At 42.9% G+C, this 23825-nt stretch overlaps 1 protein-coding gene across 1 annotated transcript; it reads right to left on the minus strand.

Annotated features, from left to right (window-relative positions):
• Positions 1-1040: 1040 nt before the first annotated feature.
• tle3a (TLE family member 3, transcriptional corepressor a) lies at positions 1041-19538 on the minus strand. Its single transcript, XM_067501607.1, has 20 exons — positions 19090-19538; positions 18474-18594; positions 17882-17982; positions 17598-17661; positions 16215-16259; positions 12085-12147; positions 11745-11819; positions 8034-8246; positions 6069-6200; positions 5851-5901; positions 5601-5753; positions 5001-5133; positions 4716-4891; positions 4549-4622; positions 4215-4464; positions 3457-3704; positions 3209-3356; positions 2958-3108; positions 2715-2791; positions 1041-2419 (listed from the first exon to the last, which is right to left on the minus strand). Exons 2-20 carry the CDS (start codon positions 18495-18497, stop codon positions 2312-2314), a joined length of 2286 nt encoding a protein of 761 aa, XP_067357708.1. The 5' UTR covers positions 18498-18594; positions 19090-19538; the 3' UTR covers positions 1041-2311.
• Between the last annotated feature and the right edge of the window lie 4287 nt (positions 19539-23825).

A 23825-nucleotide genomic window follows, 5' to 3' on the forward strand; every position in this document is an offset into this window, starting at 1 on the left:
CAGTGACCACAGCCAGTTACAATACTGTATGCTTTGACTTTGTAAGCAAAAGTTCCCTCATCCCTCAAATATTTATGTGAGCTCAATCATTTTCTGAGTTAAAGACAATGCCAGAGCTGTCTAGGCGCCTCTCCAGAATGTCTTCATCTCATGACTGTGGTTCTCCTGAGACAGTTGTCAACTCCTGTTTGCATGAATTTACAGCCATTTACTTTGAAGCCGAGCTTGTGAGTAACCCTACGTGTACTATACCTAGGGCACATTTCTGTATTTTCTTAAGTTACTTGGGTATACCCTTTTTCAGCATCTATAAATCTTATTTAAAGTTTACATTTTGGGAAACACGAGTACTTGCTTTTTGCTAAAAAAGGAAATTCTAAAGATTGATAATGCTTTACTGTATGGTGAGTATGAGGCTGCACCTGATAGCCAGTTAGTTTTGCTTAACTCGTAGAGTGAAAACAAAAACAGCCACCCAGACTCCATATGAAGGTACCTCCTCTAAGACTATCAATTAAAAAAACGGAAGTACAAATGCATTGTTATTTTGCAGAAGTGACATGCCAGATAATTTCTTGGTCAGCCACAGCAACTTGCCTGAGTGTTGGCATCAGAGGAAGGTTTGCCAAACAACCAGCAACAAAGCAGGAAATTACTGTGCCTTGCCAAAAAAAAAAAGAAAAAAAGAAAAACAAAGACAAAAGGAAAAAATGTCTGGCACATCAACCCCCATAAATCCACAACCTGTTTGCTTTTGACGCTTAGGTTTTTTGTACAGTTGAAATCAACAACATAGAATGTATTAATTAATGAGATGCTGGTAGGTAAATTTTGTTTCAAATGAACAAAGCACAGCTGGCTGTTTCCCCTTTTCCAGTGTTTATGCTAAACTAAGCTTTGCAGCTTCGGCCTTAGGTACACACGAGAGTGGGATTGGTTTGGTATCACCTCATCTAAAGGACAAAAGCATGTTTTACAAAATTGTAATTTGAAATGTGCAACAGTAGGAGGACATCAGCCCTACAGAAATTCAGTCAGGGTGATTTTTTTAATATAAAAACAGTTTATTGATTTATCAACAACTGTCAACTGTACAATCCTTAGGGATGACGTTACCGGTATGCTACACAGTCTAATGTGTTTATGTAGAGACCAATTTATTCTATGAGATGATTGTGGTGGAATATTATGAAATAGTGAGGAAAGCAAACAGAGCATACTCAAAATTTGAAATATGATAATGAATTTGCCTGCCACCTTAATGAGTAACCATGTAAGTCTTGCATCAGCCACAGAAAATCAAACAAGAGGAAATAATCAACTCCTATAGACCGCTGATGACTAAGCTTTTCTAAGTGGAAAAATGTCGATTCATATAACAGTCAAGTCACCATATTGAACTTGGGTCACAGCTGCTTCTCCATAAAACTCAGTCCTCCAATAGTAGTTATCCATTTTGTTATTGAAAGCAGCCAGTGTTCAGTGACAGGTCTTCATTTCAAGGTACAATTTCTGCTGATCGGGGCCAAAGGGTGAATGTAATTGGAAACGATGATTTTTTTCCCTTCTTCCAGTCTGAAAAAGGGCATTTCCAGAATTTCCCATTTCTAAAATCCATGGGACAAATGTCTGCGTTACAGCAAATAGCAATGAAAAAAGCCATTGTCAGGGAGAAAAAAAATCCAAATTAGATTTCCGAAAAGGTCATTCTGGACAACGAACATGGGGGAAAAAAAAAAAGAAAAAAGGGAAAAAAGCAGGAGGGAAAAAACTGAAATAGAATATCCTCTTACAAAGTCCTAATCTAATTTCCATCCCCAGAAGGGACAGAAAATCACGGAGAGAACAAGAAAGAACCATCACAAGCGTAACTGGACACCAAAATATAAATCTATAAAAGGCCTTTTATTACTCCATTATGTACACTTTTCACAGGACCTCCAAGGAGAAGCTCCAGAGCGAAGCGCCGCTTCTAGTTATGTCATGGAATTTTATCTCCACATTAAAAAGGACAAATAAAAAAAGAAATATCCAACAAACAGAAAAACAGCAAGACATTGTTTTCTTCTTAGTGCCTTGGGGAACTGCACTCGCTGTACAACTGTATGAGTGAGGAAGGGCAGAGCCGAAGGACTTGACATCCAGGGCCATAACAGCACCAACATACATTTGAGTCTGGCACTGCCAAACGTCCTGCCCATCCACCCTGGGCCTGCAGGCAACATCCATGCTGTCTGTGTGAGAGAAGGTAGATGGAGGAAGAGTCCATGGTTCCCGAGCATGAGCATGCTCCGATCCAAAGCAGCCTGTTCTAGTAGATCACTTCATATACAGTGGCTTTCTTGTCACCAGAACCTGTCACAATATACTTGTCATCTGTCGAAATGTCACAGCTCAGGACGGATGAGGATTCCTTAGACTGTTTAAAGAAAAGAACACAAAAAACATCTTAGTTGTGTAGAGATTTAAGATGCTTGAGTACATTTGAAGTTAATTGGTGAAGAATAGCTGACTACAGGGTAAGATTATTACGCAGTGACATCAAGGTCTAGCCTGATGCCCCTCAGAAAGACTTCTTTGTCAGGTCAATAAATCGGGTTCAGTTTTCACTGATAGGAGAGTGTTGTCAGACAGCGGTCGGTGTGCCCTTCCTCTCAGAGACAGCTGTGCATACTTTTGGACTGACTGGAGACAGAGAGTATTGATCTGCATACCTGGAATATGCTGGCGCCATAAGGAGTCCTCCAAGCATTCAACAGATTGTCCTTCCCAGTGCTTACGAACCATTTACCTGCAGAAGAAACAACAGTGCAATAAGGCCTCTGTGGACTAACAGGTGGTAGGGAAAACACCTGCATATGATGATTCAAACAGTGAGAAGAGCACTTTAGCTTTATACTAAAACGGGAAGGGTTATGGCCGCTCTCTGCATTATCTCCTTATAAATGTGTTCATACCACAGTAGGCGAACTTGAGAGAGAGGACACAGCTCTCATGCAGATGGAGCTGGTACTTGTCAGGCTTTGAGTGGTGGAGCACCTCCACGTTGCTGCTCTCCATGCCCACAGCAAGCCACTCTCCAGTCGGACAGTAGCCCAAGGAGAAGATCTGAAAGTGGGACAGAGTAGTGATTACTGACATTTCTAAAAGGAACATGGGTGTATGTTAGCCATGACTTCTGTTTTGTTGATGTACTTTTGTGTTGTACCTGGGAAGTAAAGTCGTGCTGCTGCAGCTGTCGGCCCTCCCTCAGATCCCAAGAGCGAACAGTGTTATCAAGACCGCCTGTCCACAGCTTAGTGCCGTCGTGAGATATGTCAATACAGCTAGCGCCATCTGTATGACCCTGGAACTGCCTATATTCAAAGCCAGAAGAAATACAATTATTAACACCCCCTTTTAAAATGATATATAAAACAATAACATACTTTGCGTGAATAAGTATTTTCTTCCAACCTAACGAGAGTCTGGTTGTGCAGGTCCCAAACGGCAATGTTTCCATCGCTGCAGCAGGAGAAACAGACTTTGGCATCAGGGCTGATGGCCAAAGCATAGCATGCAGGTGCTGAGGAGGTGAGCTCAGCCTTGATGCGGGGTGTCTGAGAGGCCAGATCCCAGATGGTCAATGTGCTGGCCTCGCCTCCAACAATCAATGTGCGGCCATCAGGCAGCAGCTTACAGGAGCGGATGTAGTTATCCCTGTTCTGTTGCACAGAGGACAAAGCAAATCAATACATGTTGAGGGCAGTGGACCTAGAGGGAGATTTAGGAACAAGTCAGTGGGAAAAAGGAGGAAAAAGCTTCTGTCATAATAAACTAACCTAGGGATATTCTTAAACCTGGTCTGAACTGAGCTGTTAAAGTTTTTGTTTGTTGCATTAACACATGCATTCGGTTAATTTAGCATTTCAAGTGTGATTTACTGGAAAATTGTGATGTATATCATTTTCCTTTCTGGTTGTAGCCAAAATTCTCTTCTAATTTACACAAACACTGACTGAAAGTATCAGTATCAGTGTTTCAGTGCATTTGCTTTTAAAGTGTTAGTGGGATGTGCCTGTTGTGATCCTCATGTAAAACAAAGGCTTCAGCCTTTGATAATTTAATGACACTGTGTTTAAACCCTATTCCCTTTTACCCATTTAAGCACTTGCACAAAAAAATAATAGCTGTTAAAAAAAAGTTGAGGTTAGTGATATTGGCAGTGTCCTCACCAGACAGTCTAGTTGGGACACAGGACTCTTGCTGCCAGGTTGGCTGATGTCCCAGATTTTGACACAGCCTTTGCCACCAGTGTAGACGTGACGTGTGGGGTTGCTAATGGTAACAGCGCACACAACCTCGCCGTGGCTCAGTGTGTTGATTTGACGGGCGTGGCGTGGAATGCCGGGACCAATCAGAGCATCGGGTGGAAAGGGAACAGGCTGCATCTGACCATCTGCGCTGACGTGGAAGGAGTATGCCCTGAAGGAAAAGATGGAGCTATGTTAGTGTTTCAGATCCATGCCGTTTTCAAAAATGCTTAAACACTCCTGGTGAGACACTTACGGTTTGCCACCTGAAATAGATGTGAGGCTGGCTGGAAGGCCTGGGGCTCTCATGTGGGTGTGAGGATCAAACCCCTGAAAGATGACAAGAAATGAATAACATGTCTGTTGTGCAGGGCTTTTTATGATCGCTAATATATAATATCATAAGGGCAGACAGGTTGTTACCATTGGGGAACGTCCATAGGCTGCAGCTGCTGCAGCACTCATCTGAGGGGAGATGTGCAGACCAGCATACACACCAGGACTAGTCAGCCCTCCATTCATTTCATGATGGCCCATCATGGCAAAGGGGGTGGGGTAGGAGCCTGCGATGGACAGAGGAGTACGCAATGCTGGGGCTGCTACAAACAAAGACGGGAGAAGGATATTGGTATGTGACATAACTGTACATTGGGAAAGGATGGAAAAAGATTATCACAGTTGTTAGAGAGGAATGGGAATAGTACCAACCAAGAGCCTCCATGCCTGGTGGCTTGCCCAGGATGGGTCTGAGCCCGGGAGTAGAACTGGTGCCAGGGGTAGGAGCATCATTGCGGGGGGTGGGGGTGTTGGACTTGAGGCCAGGCGTGGAGGATTTGTCATTCTGTCAAGGGAATGAGAGAGCAAGCACATTCACATCCCCGGAAACCAGGCAGTGTACAGACTGATAACTTGAGAGCAAACTGAACTTAATCCAATCTAATTCTGACAACCCTCATAGTCCTGCAGAGCCATAAACTGCTATTTATTCTAAAACCTATTATGGCCACAATGGGGATGGGGCTGTTTTTATCCCCTTACTGCTTTGGCTTTAATCTTTTAGTGAGGCAGGGAAAAAAACCCTGGAATAGTTAAATACATTGAGCTATTAACAGAGAAGACCTGACTGATCCTGATGTGGGACAATATTATCCCTGACGTTTAGTCATGCACTTAAAGCACTGACAGCCATTCCTAATCCACAGCAGAAAACGTCCCACATTTATTTGCACATATCCCTTTGCTCTTGCTGCAACTCTCATTTAAAGCTCTTTCTGTCCTAGTTTGTTCGAAACTCTCTTGGTGTCTTACATGACTGAGCTCCTTGGCCTTGGAGGATGGAGTGCTTCCAGAGGAGGCCACAGAGGCAGGGCTGTTAGGTGTGTCCTTCTTGGGAGGGCGGGGCTTATCGATGCCATTTTCAGGTGGTGAGTGGGCTGGGCTTGCCCGCGGAGTGGCAGGATCCTAGAGAACATAATATTGTCAAAGTTTTGTAACAGGTTTAGGCCACATGTCATTACATGTCAATGTGTTATTCACAGTTATACACTGGACTGCTCACCTCATTAGACACATCAACCACCAGATCATCACTTTTCTCTCCATCACTGTCCTGTGAAGATAAATGACACATTAATCACCTTAACCGCACCTTTTCGAATGACAGGAGCATCTAGAGAATGGTTTGACACACAAGTACACAGATCTGGTTTCTTGCTGTGTAGCATTAGCCTGGAGCTACAAACTGAACATGTGTGAACTATCCATTCAGTGACTTACATATCTGCTCATGCTGTCCTTCTCCTCCACTTTGCGCTTCTTAGAGTCCAAACTATAGTCAGAGGAGCTGCGGTGCTTCTCACTGGCTGTGCGTAAGCTTTCTGATGGTGATATAGAATTGTTCTGAGAGGAGAAAACCAAACACAATTCATTACCATTTTGTCTTCTGTAGTAAAATAGAGCAGTGACTCATTCATCCATTACAAATTCACAGAGAATGCACTGTGCCAATACAAACACTAAAAATGCCTCATTCACACACTCTTAAAATGCAGCTGTAGGCCAGCTCCAAACAGTACCCTGACACCAAACAAGCCCAGTTTCACATAGAAGCCTGTCCCTGGCCACACAACAGAATGGGCCGTTATCTAAACTGAAAGGAGGCGGGCTTGTTTTCTGAGCTGGTCTCCCTCCTCCTCATAACCGGACAACAAACAGCCTCACAGGGACATGAGCGGTGTGTTGTGGCTGAACAGAGGGCCTTTTCTCCGGAGTCAGTCAGGCTAAGCGTGAGAGAGAGAGAGTGAGAAAAAAAGGAGGACAGGGAGAAGGGGAGAGAAACTGTATGTTGTGGGCATTGGGCATTGATTGCTGCAGCGTGCTTGGGCACCATGTCAGCTCAGGCTCTGAGCTCTGATAAAGAAAGGGAATCTATATCCTGCCAGTGGGCACAGCAGCGTGGGACTGACTGGTGCTTCTTCATGGAGCCTGCCTGCCCACACAAGCTGGGACAGCTCACTCCAAACGCCAACAGAATGGGAGGAACTAGGCAGGTGTCCAGCAGCTTTCACAGGGGTTTGCCAGTTGCCTGTAAACTGCCAAGTTTTTCTGATTCTCTCTGTCCCTTCCTCTGAGGACCAAAGCAACAACACGGACCGAGTCAGCAGCGGCCCAGAGAAGTGAACAATGGCCAATGGACTAGCAGTCTGGGCAAAGGGCCACTGTCTGCATAATGGCTGACCTTTAAAGAGATGCTTAGCGTGACTCATTAACCAAAGTCACCACTCTGCTATCAGATGACCTGGGACAAGAGCACAGAAACAAAACAGGCCTGTTAATCGCCCCAGGAGTTCCATTTCTTCAGACATGACTGCACCCATTGAGCTGGCCCATCCTACAGAAACACAATCTCACAGGCCCATCAAAAGCCATCAGAGATCGCAGCCATTCAAATAAAACGCTTTAGCAGGTCCAGCCAGACAGCCAGTGGAAAGAAAACAAAACAATTCTCCATTTTTGTGTCATAAATATTCATCACATGCCAATGGAGAAAGAGTGAGCTGGTAAACAAGGCAGACAGTAGAAGGGATCAAATAAATCCTTTAAGAAGGGGAAGTCAAGTTCTTTCTTTAATTGTGATAGAATTACAAGACTTCAAATCTCTCCGGCATGATACCAGTAATTCCCCTTCTGGATTAAACATACAGGACTTCTATCTATCTATCTATCTATCTATCTATCTATCTATCTATATAAAAATCAACCCCATTTCCAATTAATCGTTTTATTGAAAGCAGATTGCAACAATACCTGAATGCAACAAAAAAAGTTCGGACACTCACCGTGTTCTCTGTGTCGCAGATGAAGAAGAAAGGCGGCCAAGGTGATGATGAAACCAAGTGCAGCAGAGAGAAAAGTAAGTCGGTTAGCATATCATAACAGATGCTTGTGGCTAAAACTAGTGAGAACAACTGCAGGGCACAAGGCCTCTCTTATCACCATGTGTTGGAGCTGTTGAATAGCTTATGCAGTCATGGACTGGGAATGTAACAGCTCATTACCCAGACAGAATGTGAACAGACAGGATGTGCTCCTCACCTAAGGGCCCTATGATTCTGCTGTAGAGAGTGAGAAGCTCTCCACACTAAATAGGTTTTCCCTGTTTAACATCAATGTTGTAATGTTGAAATTACTACACATTTTTCTAGTTAGGCAGCTAATAGTACACAATATGTCTGAGTTCAACTCCTCACCTCTGTGTTCGAGATCATGATGGTTCTTCTCATCCTTCACTGGGAGATGGGCTTGGCTGCCCAGGGCGCCAAGTGCCAGCAGGCCTGACCCAGAGCCCGTCACAGGGGGGATGCCAGGTGGCTGCAGGCCTGAGGGATGAGGTGGCAGCTGGACCGGAGGGCCGTGAGCAGCATGGGAGAGGTGCTGAGCCTGGAGCTGCTGCTGCTGTAAGCAGTCAGGGAGATAAACAGGCAGACACCGAGTGGGTCAGAGGGAAAGCAAGAAGAAGCCACATGCTAAACATGAGACCGGTCAGTTAAACCCTGGATGATATTAGCACATTCACACATCTATTACTGTCATGATCAGACAGCACTCCCCCTCTGTGCTATTTTCATACCAGGCTGGGGTGGCATAAGCCTGAGATCTCTGCTGAGAAGAGTAGAAGTTGTAACTAACAATCAACTACTCAACACGTCTAATACAGGGCTAAGGCTAGAGACACTCAATCACACAGTGTATGATGAGTTGAAAACAAAATAATAGAGACATTTTTCGTTATATATTAATGACATACAGCAAAGCAAATTCTGAGTCAACCACCACTTAACACATAGGAAATCATTCCACTTGAGGTGAACTAGAGGATTTCACACTGCAGCACTACAGCACTCTTATGCCATCAGTGAGTTGAGCAATCCTCTTAAGGAACATGAAGCTGTGTAGGAATCTGTCAGCCTGTGGGCTAAACAGCTACCTGTTTTTAAACACATCAAAAACACAACCAGCCTCTATTTCCTACTCTTATATTCACGTTCCTGGATTAGCAGAACATGAATCATTTGCACACCCAAACTTTTAAGAGACAGAGGGAACGCTAAGTGCTCGAAGCTGGCACTCCTTCCCTCTCACTCTGAGTGTCTATTTGAGTGTGTATTTGTTTGTACATCTGGGAGGCTGCACCAGGAGCCAGGGCCAGGGGTCCCATGCTGGCACTCAGTCAACCCTCCAATATTCACCATCAATATTTGAAAGGCACAGGGAAATGGATGGGAGTTAAAAGGCACTCGGCATGGAAGTAAGCAGTTTAAAGCAAGGTTAAATAATACTTACCTGAGACACCAATAAAAACATCAGCAATTTATTACCCATCTACGAACCAGCTGAATAATTCAGCTACTGTTACAGCATGCACCTCCTTTCTTTTACAAGAGAGACTTCAATCTGTAAACATTTATGGCCTATTCTGGAATATTTAGGACTTTTGTAATTCCAGGCAATGACCACACACAGCACAGTGTTGTGAACCTGTGTAACACATTAACACAGTAGGAACCTCCCTTCAAAATCAGATATTCTGTCACAAAGGCCAAATAAAATCAAATTGTGTCCTTGAAAATCCTATCTAAAGAGTTTTTCTAATTGCCTTTTGCAGAACATCATCTACCCTGGAGGTAGATTCAAATATAGTAAAGAATTTAACTTGCAACCTTGTCCTTTACTCCATGGGGCAGATGTCAATCCAATTACAAAAAGTACCCACAACACACAGAGAGTGAATGAGAGAGAGAGAGAAAGAGAGAGAGAGAGAGAGTTTTATAATATTGTGTCCATGAGGGAAATTAAGGAGCCAGTTCATTGGCAGGGGAAAGCCATCCTTGCTCATTGTGCTTAATGAGGCACTGATGGGTAATATGCATGGTTGATCAGCAAGAGCCCTCATTAGAGGGCCTTAAATGAAGACAATAATAAATAAAGAAAGGAGTCTGGCCTATTTCCTCTAATTTAATATTCCAAAACAAAGAGCTAGTCTTTTAGACCTTTTTTCAGACTGCGTGTAGATACATGAAAAAAAATTTTAAAAAAAGAAAAAATATTGAGAAAATTTATTACAGTATTCTCTTGTGTACTAACTAAACTAACTATAGTGAAACAAAGGAGAAGTGTCCTGCAATGTGCACAAGCCATTTCAGCCCATACAGGTACACAAACCAAGGCCATTAACAGCAGGAGGAAACATAAAGATATTTGTAGATGCCAAAGACCACGGGAGCCAGTTCTGCAGCTTGCCAGTGCTGAAAAGGAGGACAGAAAATTGGCTACAGCTGTTCTCATTGTTTATTTCTACTTTAGAATTAACTTTAAAAGACATCTCTTTAACTCTTTAATACTCTTTTAAAACAAACATGCAGTGCAGGTTTATGCAGCTGACCTACTGGGAAAAAGGTGGGCTTTTCTAACTACTTCTTGGCTGACAAGAAGCACCAGCAGTCTGGTTCATCTCAACACAAGCAGCTGCCCTACTTGCATCCTATTAATGGCCCTCAGCACCATCAATAAGGAATGGAGCAGGCTCCTGGATGCCGACTGTCTGCCTGGCAAGCTCTTTCCCCCCACCTTGCTTTACAATATGTATGAGGATTTTGGCATGCCTACAGAGCTTCTCCTCAATGAATAACTAATGGAAAGGTATTCGTAAAACATACAGTAGCTACACTTCCACCGCCTCTGACATGGGCATCCAGCATTACTTGGGTGGAGGCTGAACCATTTCATAAAACAGGCTTGGTGCCAAATAGGTCCATATACTAAAAATAATGGGCGAATATTTTAGAAATGTGGATTTTCACTGCTGTTAATTAAAAATAGACAGGAGGCCAACAATTTCACAGTGAAACAACAAATTAAAAGTTCAGCTATAAATTTATTTTCTTATAGTGAAAATATCATATTTGCTTTTCTTAGGGACAACTGCTGCTTGCAGCTGCTCTGCTTTGGTAAAAGTATAACAAAGCATCCACTTCAGTCCAGCAGATAAAAAACAAAACAAAAAAACAGCTCTTCATCACCTCTAGACACCTACTCAGACAAATTCTAGGGAGCAATTATCCTGAAACAAAAGGTCACCAAGGGGGCATTAATTGAGTTCCAATATGTGCCTCCAGTCATCAAATCAGCCATTTAGGCCCAGCTCTTATGCATGCTAAAGACCCAAGTGTAGTAGTAAGATCAATGAGAGCTAGAGCTTTGTGTTATTGTAATGGGTTAAACCACTCACTTTAGTTTTAGAAAGCAGGGTGAGTACAGCTGATCAGTGAGGAGCAGATGGTGTTTTGAAGGGGTGATGGACACCATACTTTACAGCTTGGTGCTGTGGTGTACAAAGACAACTGTGCAGCAGTGCTGTAAATGGCTGACCGCTGTCTGTACTGTTCTAGCTAGCTTGCAGTGCTGGCTGTGTTCTGCTCACCCGCAGCCTACTAATTCCCACAGCTATCCGGGTCAGCAGTGAGGGATGAGGCTCCTCGTTAAAACCTTAGCCAATTAAAGCAATACAGGCTGCAAAGGGGATCTCAAGAGCTCTCAGGCTTGCATTTATAAACACACAACAAGGTGGTGAAAATGCCACTGAGACCAAAGCTGGAGCAAAACAGCAGCTCGGGAGAGCTACATTTGTGAGGTATATAGTCAGAATTTATTGATGCACAATCCTAAATTGGAAAGAACAATTAACATATTTGATTCAAGACAAGGGAATCTGCACTAGTTGGTTGTGTTACAGTAATTCAGGAGTTCAGGCTACTTTGTGCATGAAATAGACTCTAATATGGAAAGGAATTGTTTACAGCTAATGAACATCTTATGTGCAGGTTTGCCAAGGTCAAATAAAAGAATAAAAGGGGGTATACACACTGTGAGAGGCAGATTGGGAAGTCCACGTACCCCGATGATGGCATTCAGCTCGGTCATAGTCACCTGCTTAGCCCTCTCCACTGCCTGAGCAACCTGCTGTTGGTGCTGTGGGAAGAGATTTACAAAGGATGATTGGGACATGCGGCATCTATCACACACCCACACTCACTTATCTGTGATTTTCACACTTAATTTTCATTGCGCTGCTGCTGCAATTTTAAAAATCAAGGGTAAATGCCACACACAATTACTCCAAATTGCTTAACCTGAACATTTCCTGAAGTAGTATCTTTAGAACAGATGCAACAATAAGTGACTTTATTTTTGTACTAAACTGTGACACTGTTTGGGAGTCACATTAAAAACTCACCTCTTGTGACAGGAAAGGCATAATTTGAGCTAAAATTGCGTTGAGCCGCTTGGCAATCTCTGTCTGGAAAAGAAAAAAGGAGCAAAATGAGACGGTCAAGTATGAAACAGACAGTGACTTCATATAACCCCGCCTTTAATGTTTACACCGATTAAGTCAATTACTGCGGCAATCAGAACTGCTTGACTCAACATCCTCTAAACAGCATGATATTGACATTTGAAATATTTAAAACATTAGGAGAGCCCAGGGGGATGGAGCACAGCTGTGCTGAGAGTGCACTCCATGCTAAACGGATATGAGCAGGCAGAGTGCTGCTGTGCTGAGAGGATCCTCTCTAACTCTGCCCTTCTTCCCCTCATCTGAAACTGTGCTGTCCTGCAGTTAACCTCAGAGTTAAACCACACCCTAGGAAGTGAGGCCCACTAACCAGACTGCACTGTTTACTTACATGTGAGGGTGTAGGCAATTTAGAGTAAGGGTTATAATTGCAGACTGAGCAAAGACTACAACCAAATTGACCTCAAGGGTAACACACCTCAAATCTATGATCAATACCATTAGAAGACGTGCAGTGCTATAGCTCTGCCTTTAAAAGGCTTAAGGGCAGGCCATTTCTCACTGCAATCAGCTGCCCAGCCCAACATCCTCCTAACCTTCCCTCCATCGTCTGAGCTCTGCCTCCATTCTTCAGCTTGTCTACCAACTGCCATGGCAACGACTGCAGCCCTATCTTGCTGGGATCATTATGCAAATGGCACCTCTGCTTGACCGTAACAGGCTTTAAAATCATATTACGTGCTTGGAGGCAGGTTATTAAATTGAATTTTCAGCCTGTCGATCACACGAACGTAGCAAACAAATGGTGGCTAAAAAGAGCAATGGAAGGAGGGGGGCAGAGGGGGCAGCTATCCAACCCCCCCCCCCCCCCTTTAAATACACAGCACAGCCGACTTGTTCTGCCTCCTTCTTCTTCCAGGGATGGGAGATGAGACTCTCAGGTTCAAGCTCTGCACTGGGAGCAAAAAAATAACAGTGCCAAAGCTACATCATCCATGGAATTTATGAGCTGCAGTTCAAACCAGGGCCACTGCAGAACACAAACACATCATAGGGATTTTCTCCGGTTTTTCATTTTGAGCAGCACACACAATTTACTTTGCAGACAGCCAGCTTATTTATTACACATGGCACAAATGCCAGGCAGTACTGGCAGCCAAACATATTACCTCTGAGCAGTGCCAGAGAGATGGCAGAGTAATGTCCAACAGAACAAGGCATGCTGACCTAAGCTGCAACATGGATAGCCACTTAGCCAGGCAAGCTAGCAGGACAAACAAGCTGAAGATGAAATTTCAGATGAAACCAAGTAAAATCTTGGTTTGGAGGTATTAATGTAAAACAAACATGTGGTAACATGTATTACAGACTACAATAGTCCACAAGATAAAACGGATTATAACTTTTACAGTCTGCAGACAAGAAAGACACTGAACTCCAGTCTCCTCTGACCTACAACCAACAAAGAAATCAAAGGAGGAGACAAAGGCTTTATGGGCATTCACGATAATGCTCCGTTGTAAGTGCTATAGCAAGATGTCAAGAAGGTCCTCAGAAATGGTTGAAAAGCTACACAGCCTGTATAATCCATGTTTGTTGAGATAAGCCATGTCAATAGCAGTCGAACATTTGACAGGATTTGTGAAAAGGCCTTGAGTGGACAGTCCATTCCTCTGAAGCTTAGTGTCATGGTGACAGCTGGCTGGGAGAGGTCAGGAGGTGGCTGATCCACTGTGCCCTAAACAACTGGCAGCCTCCAAACTCTCACAACACAACATGCAAATACACGGAAAAGGCATCAAGTCAGCTCACCACTGCTGTCACAATAGATACAGTGCAGAGCTGGGAGGCCTTTTCTTGTTCTGCTGGCAGATAAAAATGGTGCTGTTGTCACTTTAAGTAGATGACAGCTTGGCCCTTGAGAGGCCAGCTTTGCGCTGCTGCTACACAATTACAGGTACTCGGACCTGTGTAGCACCACTTTAAGAGCACTCTCAGCCTGGCTTGTCAATGGTGTGCAGAAAGGTATTCGCCTGTTGCTATCAGCAGTGGGAAAATGGAGTCGAGACACTGATGAGTATTAAATACAGAGGGAAAACAACTGGTGGCTCTAGTCACATGAGCCATCTATAAACACTACTTGACTAGTCAGATTTAGAGGGGCCTCCAGTTTGTCTACGATGACGCCTATATCCCGATTTTTGTAGTAGAAAGAAAATTTGACTAGTACTTTACTGGTGTCTCATATAAGCCAACAAGTGCCACATCTTTCCACTGAACTGAGATGTGCTACAAAGGACTGTTATAGGTTATATGTAAAAGGCTATGTAAGGCAAGTCAAGAATACGTTTATAAGTGGCATTTGCAAATTGTCTATTCAAAAGTCTGCCTAACTGGATAAAAAAGTCTTTACTTTTAGCCATTCAGTCAGTCAGGTGATTCTGTTGGGCAAAAGATGATAAACTTAACTAAAATGAAAAAAAAAAGAAACCATAAAAATCCTATATTATGCCAAATTCTGAAATACTTTCTGTTTACATAAGTGGAAGTGACGCCCAGCAGTTGACACCCTGTAATTATTACACTCCACTACAGTCATATATGACAGATTGGGGCCATGGGACCATTGGTTTGGATAGCCTAAGTTTCTCCAACCACAATTTAGTGCCTGCCTCTTTTGTAGGAACGCTCCACACAGGCCGCCGACTGACCAAGTTTCCTCTGGCTCAGTGTATGGCGGACAGTTTGCTACTTAGCAAATGATTACAATAGCCATAGGCTCATCAAGGTGTTAAAACTATAGGTAAAAGCACCAAACCACACGCAGCTCTTGGAAACAAGAACGAAATCATGTCAATTATTGGCTGACATCCCGCAGAAAAAATTTGCAATTTGCATCTACATACTGTCACACCTGATAGAGAGGGATCAGATAAGTGGTCCATCCAAGTTTATCTGAGCTGTGCTAGTGTTTACATTCTGAAATCTGAATTATGTCCCTGCACAGTAATGAAAAAGGCACAGTTAAAAGAATGGATTTCCTCACAATGGAATAAATCTCCTGGCAGGAAAATAATATGCCTACGTGCATCCAATAATCCATCCCAAGCCTGCCTTTTAACCACTGCCCATCTTTTCCTTCTCCCCTGCCTGAGCAGTAAGCTGGGGGAGCTGCATGGACAGGGCCCACACTGTTTGCTCACAAACATGCCGTTCAGCAGGTCAGGGCCCCACTGATGAATTATTCAAGCCCTTCCATCAGCTCTGTTGAGGTTCCTGATAAAAGTCAGGCGCTAAAATGGATCAGTCGATTAACCTGTTTACACAGAGCTGGGCGTCTGCCCCTCCTCCAGCTCTATTCTCCAACTTGTCTCTGGCTCCCATCCCCCCTCTGTTTTCTCTAGTTTGGCGATAAGTGCCTGACAGAAGCTATCAGAGCGACCCGAGCCCTGACAGACGTGTGGCAATGTGACACAATGCCCAGACACTGATGGATCAGCCTAACACACCATCCACCATCCCTCCAATGTGGTTACTAACCACATAAGCTAGACTGTTACAAGTAGGGACACAGTCTTGCTGGTTTAAAGCTAGCATGGGAGTCTCCGGATTACTCATTCATACAATCGTTATCCCTCCAAGCATCAGGATGATTGGTCTCTGGAGCAATACGAGATAGGATGTTCTGATAAAGATAAGGGCACAGTAAGTGAGTAGAGGACTTTTGCCCCTCTTGTGTAATTACTGTTCACGATCAAAAGAATTAGTGACCAATCAGCAAATCTCCTCTTAATCATTAAGTCAAAGGCTAAGCCTTCCAAAGTCTACCTTTAATCTTATCAAAAGCCAGTGACAACTCCACATTGCTCGCACATTTTACAGCCATTGTACAAGTGGTGATACAAGTCTGCAGCTGTGCAGCCTTGTTTGTGTGCAGAAGATCCATCTGTTCACAGCCTATTACTGATGCTCAGTTCACAGCATACGAGTGGCTTCTCCTGAGTCTGACATCCCCTGACAGTGTGGAAAACCACTGAGCTGAAAAATATGAGGGACATGATTGTACCTACCTGTTTGTGCATCTCTATGTTCAGCCCGTAGGACATCTCGTAATACTGAAAAGAGAGCAAAGACCTGTGATTAATAAAAGTCACATTTACAATCAACGGGTGTTAGTGCGTCCTATACTGTATTTAAAGTAATATTTATAGAAGATGTTTTATTTTGATGCATTTAAATGACTTTAATACAACAAATATACTCTATTTTCACAAATCAAAATATTTAATTGATACCCATAACTTGAACATTTAGAATTAACCCTAAATACAATGCAGCTTCTGTTGGCAAATGTGATAAATTACAGTCAATTGAAAAATGTATTCTTTGAGCATCTTACAGTGAATATATACAATGAATCAATATGTTGTTATTTATAATGTGAGCACAGATAAGAAGGATTTGATTTATTTATCACCACTTTAAGCCCTCAGACCTTAGCGTAACACAATTGCTCAACACTCTTGATATTTCAAGCCAGGTCAGTCTGTCTGGCTGAAATGTAATCCGTGGAGCCCACAAGTGGCAGCCAGGGCAGAAATGGCTTTCCAGTCAGCGTCTATTTGATGAGGCCAATGCATTATTCAGTCCATTAGCTTCTACGAAAATTACTCTCAAACAACAGAGCCATTCTGTCTGAGATCAGAGCCCTACAGCCATAGTGTAACGTGACACCCGGTGCTGGCTGTGGGATACTTCCATACATGTTTACCTAACCTCCTCCTTGTCAGGCTGACATGTTGTTTTCCTGTGAAAAGTCTGTTTAACTTAAGCCTGTGTGTATTGGTTTAAGTCATCCGTTGTGTTTACCTGAGTACACTGCACAGAACAACCTTCTGATTGCATCATGTCTGAACTACATTCCTGCGTCATAGACACACCTATGTTTTTCTAAAAGGTTGCTAAATTAAAAGCTAATAATTGAGGTTTACAAAGACAATGAGGGCAATTTATTGCAAAATAAACTGCCGCATGTCACATGTTCCTCCATTTTGTTTGCAGTGGTGCTTTTTCCCACACACTGGCCTGGTCCTCGACCATCAACTCACACCTAATTCATGGCCATGCATATGTCTGAGTGCGGGGTCTCCTAGGAGAATAATCAGATCAGCACACACAGAGGGGAACGCTGCAGTCGACCCTTGGAGATCAGGGGTGCGCTATAATGGAGCCTCAGCTCTCTGCTGCCTGCCTGTCAGAAAGAGCTGCTCCATAAAACAACCAGCTACATCAAACTCCCCTGGGGGCTTTCACAGGCCTGTACCTGACATTCAACCCGCCCTAGCCACCACACAGGTGATCACAATACCCTGTCTCACTCCACCTCAACTAGAGCTCCAGTAAGCCTTGCAATTTGGAAGCATAATTGGTCCCTATTGTAACATAATCCTTACCATGACATAGTGGCGCTGCATCTCTGTCTTCTCGTTGGCCAGTTTGTCATACTCCACCTTAAGACTAAAATAAAAGACAAGGTGTCACTTTCAGACATCTGTATCACTTCAATATCTCACTCACACCTAAACACTTGGCAGCAGTGTATGGAGAATTAAAAAAAACTTTGTCTGTTTTGATTCCTGCAAAGATCAACAACCAAATATTAGCAGTAACCTTTACTATTCAACAGAGAGTAAATGTTGACTCTGTCACACTCTGTGACACATTTTGTAATCATTACCTGTGATACTGGGCTTGCAGGAACTGAAATTCATCTTTAATCCTGTCACAAGACTCTGCTACGGTGAATTTGAAGCCAGGCTGGCCAGGCTGATGTGGAGCCTGAAAAAATGTTAAAAGAAATTATAAATCAAATCAGTCCAGTCACAGTAGAAAGTTGTATATGTCATTCTCTGCATCATGTCCAGATATCTCTTCTGAGGTAAGTAAGACATTAGCAGACCAAAAAGGTGGATATACATCACAAATACACAAGCTATTAACACGTCACAAAACGCTCTCACATTATAAATAAAATCAAACTTGAATGAATAAAAATCACCACATGTCCTCATAGTCAGCAGTCATACATTAGTGCATGACTGAGTAAATATCTCCAGGCATGGAAACCATCTGCATCCATTTACCCCTAAGTGCATAATGTGATGTACCATACATGCATTGTTATACAACGATATAGAAATTAGATGAGCTGGATTCAGAGTGGAAAACGCTTAGCAGACCAGATTTCACAGGAAACCAGCACAATAAAAATTACAACGTCAACATATAAATATAAGATATAGTAACTATAGTAATGAAGCGCTTCTTACCGGATGTCGGCCTTGTGGATACATCTTGAAATGTATCCTTTGTTTATCTCTCCAGTGTACACCAGTCTCAGCAGACAGGGGTGGGGGGTAGGGGAGGTCGTGAAAAATGACGCGGTTTAATCTATAGACGAAAAAAACAACACAATACAGTTCACGTTGTTGCCTAATTGAGAGGTCACAACACCAAACTAGTCCCAGCACTGCAGGTAGTTAGAGCAATGATCAAAAGCAGCACTGGGTCCTGCGCTTCGGTCTCCTTCATGACCTTATACGATCAGTGGACTCGATAAGCGTGTATATATATACATATATATATGTATATATATACTCCTTTGTGATTTGAAGTGACGCAAACACAGTATCGATCAGACAAAGAGTCTACTTTTCGCCGTAAATTTTAAACGTTTGCATCACGGTTGCGCTTGCTTGTGACTAAACTGGAACGATGTTCGTCAAACGATCAAAACCCCGCCGTAGGACTTTTACAGACAGGCCATAACCGACCGCAGCTGGCTTCCACCTACTGTTTGACTCCGCGCAAAGCGATGGAAGCGCTGTTGAGCGCACGCCCCAAAAAAGAAGAAAAAAGAAATCAGCAGCCCTGGTAAATACATACCGTGCGTCCTACACGTCCGCCCGACTTTTGTTCCCAAAGAAAACCAGAGCAGGCTGTACTTCATGCGTTTAATCCCTCCTAATGTAAGAGTGGTGTACGCGGATCTCGACAAGCATCCTCTCTCCTCTCCGGAGCGCACCCAGCCAGACTGTCGGAGCAGTTGGGAGAAAATTTGGTGCGGTCGGGCTTGATTAAACTACTTTACTCTCAGCCGCGAACCTCCGAGGAATGTGCGCCCTTTGTGCCTGGCTAATCCCAAAAATAAAAAAATATATATGCCTCCAAAATCTGTCTTCCGACTTGAAGTGGCTGGAGATTCTTTAAAAGCGTAACATGGTCCTTCTTCACAATCTCGCATTTCCCCCAGTTGTCCAGCTTACCCCGGTTGCCACACACAGGCAGCAGGGCTGAACTGCCGTGAAAGCGCCTATCTGTCCAATCGGATTACTCGAGAGGAATACGGCCGCATCTGCCTATCGGAGAGAGACGGGCCCCACGTGGGGTGCAACGATACATGACATCATCCCGCGGACCCACAAGGCATCGCCGCCCGTCCATCCCACCATGTACAACAACAACAGCAGGCATTGATGTACCGACGATGATATCCAAATTTGACAGAGACAGCACAAATTCCACATCCGCGCTTCATTAGGGCTGTTTTTTTGCCTCCCAAATAAAGTTGATGAATTTTTGAGGGTGAGACCACCACCAGCGGGACGGGGAGGGGAGGAAGGAGGGAGGTGTGCGGCGCAACAAGCAGTCTTGAATTTTTATCCCCATACAAGGAAAAGGGAGGGGGGGGGGGCTTGTTTGTACAATCTGGTTATAAAATGTGAATTGATGTTAATGTGAAACATCCAAAGTAGCCACCAAAACCAGAATTGCTTAGGTTTAACTCCCCCCTCGAAAGTGCGCGCGCATACACATACAAGATGTGAAGGACACGATAATGACCAATCGATCGACGATATCCAGAAAATTAAAGCTATGAGGGGCGACTCCACTATATATTTTTTAAGTTACTCGTGATTCTTGCACAACACGTCCGCGCGCCTACCCATCAGCACTGTGGGGAGAGAAGAGATGATTGCCTTTGTCTGATATGTACATCAGCCATGTCTGAACGCAGCCTCGACGCCTTGTTTTGAAGGCTTCGACTCTGCCCCACGTGGGGACTCTTCTGCGGCTTTAAGGCCTCTCGTCCAATGGCGGCACGGCGCACTTACTCTCCGGTTTGTCATTGGTCCAACGGCGCCGAGCCTGTCATTCACGGAGCAGCGTTGTCAATCAATACCACGCGGGGTCAAGCGCTGACAAATGCCTGTGCTCCTCGGTCCTCTGCCTGTGAATAGAGCCCGGAATGGCTGCTTAATTTGCTTCGAATGGCTTTTCTCTCCAGTTCAAACAATCTGTTACCACCACGTGGTAATGAGAGCCTACATTAAACAAAGGAAGAAAGGGAGCATGCAAACAGTTGTAACATTACAACCTGTAGTTTTCCTTTACATATGGGCATATGCAACGAGCAGACAAAAGGGGATCCTCTTTAGCTTTATCACAATCGACCTGCTCTTACATCAAACATAACATGAAATAATGTTATGCTGAATAGATGGATGTGGCGCTTCTGCAATCAAAAGGCTAAAAATAAGACACCGATCTACATGTGTGTGTTTTAATGATGCATACAGAAGAAGCTATACGTAAAACAGTTGTTATGTTACTTCTTGGCTGTGTTAACAAGCTTGTGAAATGAAGAAAAACAACACCAGATGCATAAAAATGGGAGACTAATTATAATGTCCCAACTCTTTTAATGTATAACACATTGAAAGCTGCTAAATTATCAAGAGAAGAGGTGTGGAGTCTTTAAACATGTCTCGTATAATCTTTTACAATTCTGAACTTCATTATATTCATGCTGATAAAACAAATTAAAATTAATGACCTATGTCTGCTGTGTGTAAAGCCTGTATAGTGTGAGAGCCTGTGTACAAGATGCACAATTAAGATGTTACCTTACATCTCTGATTGAAATAAATGATAAAAAAGAACAAAGAACTGATTAGACTTCAGTATTTAGCAGCAAGTGGTGTACGAATGTCAAAGGCACCAGACATCTTTCAGATGTACTAGAGAGCAACACAGATGATAATAGGCAGGTAAATTTACAATTGTGGAGCTTTTGGGCCTTGTTTTGTTTCGAAAAAATCCAAGCTACAATTTGCAGGATTTCAGAAGTTTCAATTTAAAGACTTGATGAGGAGATATTGGTGGAAGTATTTATTATTTTTATCTGTATGTTACAACTTTCAGGCATTAGAGCAGTCCATGATGTTAACAGGATTTGGGGGAGACCAGTATCACTTTGTGGTGTACCATGTGCTGCCTAATGTTGTTTTGAATCTGTGTTTTTTCTCTCTTTTTCCTTCTCCTTTTGGTCCTTTGAATATTTTGACAAGTGTGTTAAGTGTGGTTTATGACACAACCAAACAATAAAGGGACTAAAACAACCATCCATATTTCACACAGAATCTAGCAGTAGCTCCATGGGAACACTAAGCTCATTTTGTCATGTTAACATATGACATTGCCCAGCAGTCATCTTACTTGTCATTCTTGTCAGCCAACTTGAGGATGTGGGATAGCTGTGTTATTTCCAAAAGTATGGAGGCAGTCTGTGAGAAACTTCGGCACACACAAGAGCTGGTGGGCTAATCTCAGCCAGGCATCCCCTCATGCTTTTCAATAGAGTGCTTGGATTAAAGGCAACAAAAGGCCGGGCCAAACCCCAGGGAGAAGGGGCCCTCCACCCACTGAGACCCCCACACTGTTTATTTACACGGAAATCCCAGCCTCAGTGAAACTCCCACCCTCAGGCATTACACACTGGCCTATTTGCAGAGGTGGCTCTAATTCTTGACAGAGCTGGGTTTGTCCTCACTCCTGCCATTTTGAACTGAGGAACAACTCATTTTCCACATAGCTCAGATGAGATCAAATACTGTATTTAGCTTCTTCCACAGAACAATTAGTTTAGGTTCATATTGTCCAAGGGTAGTTATGATTGTCATACTCTGAATGAATTTCTGGAGAAATCAGTATTACTCCATGAAATCATGGAGGCAAAGATCAATGTAATAGTAAAACTATTTGTCTTGGTTGGATTTGGAGATGACATAGTATTGGCTCATTTATGTGACGTGCAGTTAATAAATGAATGGCACGTTTCTCTCTCATGCAGCCTTACTTTCCTGTTCATCAGGCAAAAAAGGAGGGCCCTGTTATTGCAAAGGCTCTGGTTTGTATTGCAGTGACCTACACTTCAGTGTACTTACATGCTGTTTATATGGAGATGCACACAGAGTTACAGCACATTCACAAACACACACACATGCTGTATGTTGCAGACACATCATTCACAGGCAGAATCCAGAAATGAACCAAAACACACACACACGCATGCACATGCACACACATTCCATGCAACAAAGAGCCTACAGTGTGTGGTGGAAAGATGAATTGTCTGTATTATATTATCAGGGTGAGTCATCAGACAGTAATCAGTGAAAACAGGATGAAAGTTCTTATCAAAGAAGAAAAAATGCAGACATGAAGAGTGTCTCAAAACAAAAAGATGAGATTTTTGGCAGGAATCCGGAGCTGTACTTAGCCTTCGGCTGTGGTGGACACAGAGCCAATTACTACTCTAAAATTAATATTCTCTGCTATCCACAGTCCCTCACTGATAAAAACAACCACAGACATTTATAATGATACACAAAATACACCACAGTAGAGTGTGCTTAATGTGTATGTGATTATACTTTGAGATAAAGTATGTTAAGTTATAGGGACAGCATAGACCTAATTGAATTTAGCCAAATAGGTTCTAATAGACTGAAATTAGACACAGTGTATAGTGTATAACTTTTTTTTTTGTCCTTTCTGCTTACCGTGTGTGTTCAGCATTGCCACAGCGGATCATTTATCCACATGTTGATTTAGCACAGTTTTTACGCCGGGTTTGCCCTTCCTGACGCAAACCTTCTCAATTTCTACCAGGCTTGGGGCCGGCACTGCACGGTTGTTTCAAAACTATTTGTTGAAAAATGTTATACACTCTTGTTTAGTTCATCTGGCAAGTTCATGTAATATTTTTTTCTCTTTTGTGGCTCTATATGATTTCATATTTTGTGTTATTTCTGCCAACAGTATCAAAGAAAACACACTTTGTTTTGCAAAAAAGGCACCCCAACAACATTTTAAGATGATAAGTAATGATAAAAATACAAACCAAAAACTTTGTGTATGCATGTGACATATCTGTCAGAAAACCAACTAATTAAAAATATGGCAAAAGGCTCAGGGTAATAATAAAACTGTCTTTAGCATTTATTGGCTGTGTTAATCTATCATGCTACTAAAAGCTATGACACCCCCACTTTTCAATTAAAGTTTTGTCAAATAAATCTTAGTGCTTTTATTCAGAACACTGCTCTTAATATTTATGACCTGAGTCCACATAGATACACAGTGTAACTAAAAAGCCCCATCATCATACACCAAGTTGTTATCTTGAACTGGATGTTTACCAGACACACTCTTATACACTTATATTCAGCAGCATACTATTAAAGAGGTGATGGCGGCTCACAGAAACCCTAAACTTCATTTTTTACTCACACCTTCACACTGTATAATGAAGAATGAGTACTGCCATTGCGAGAGAT

Source organism: Channa argus, chromosome 4 (assembly GCF_033026475.1).
Source record: "Channa argus isolate prfri chromosome 4, Channa argus male v1.0, whole genome shotgun sequence".
In the NCBI taxonomy this organism is placed as follows: domain Eukaryota; kingdom Metazoa; phylum Chordata; class Actinopteri; order Anabantiformes; family Channidae; genus Channa; species Channa argus.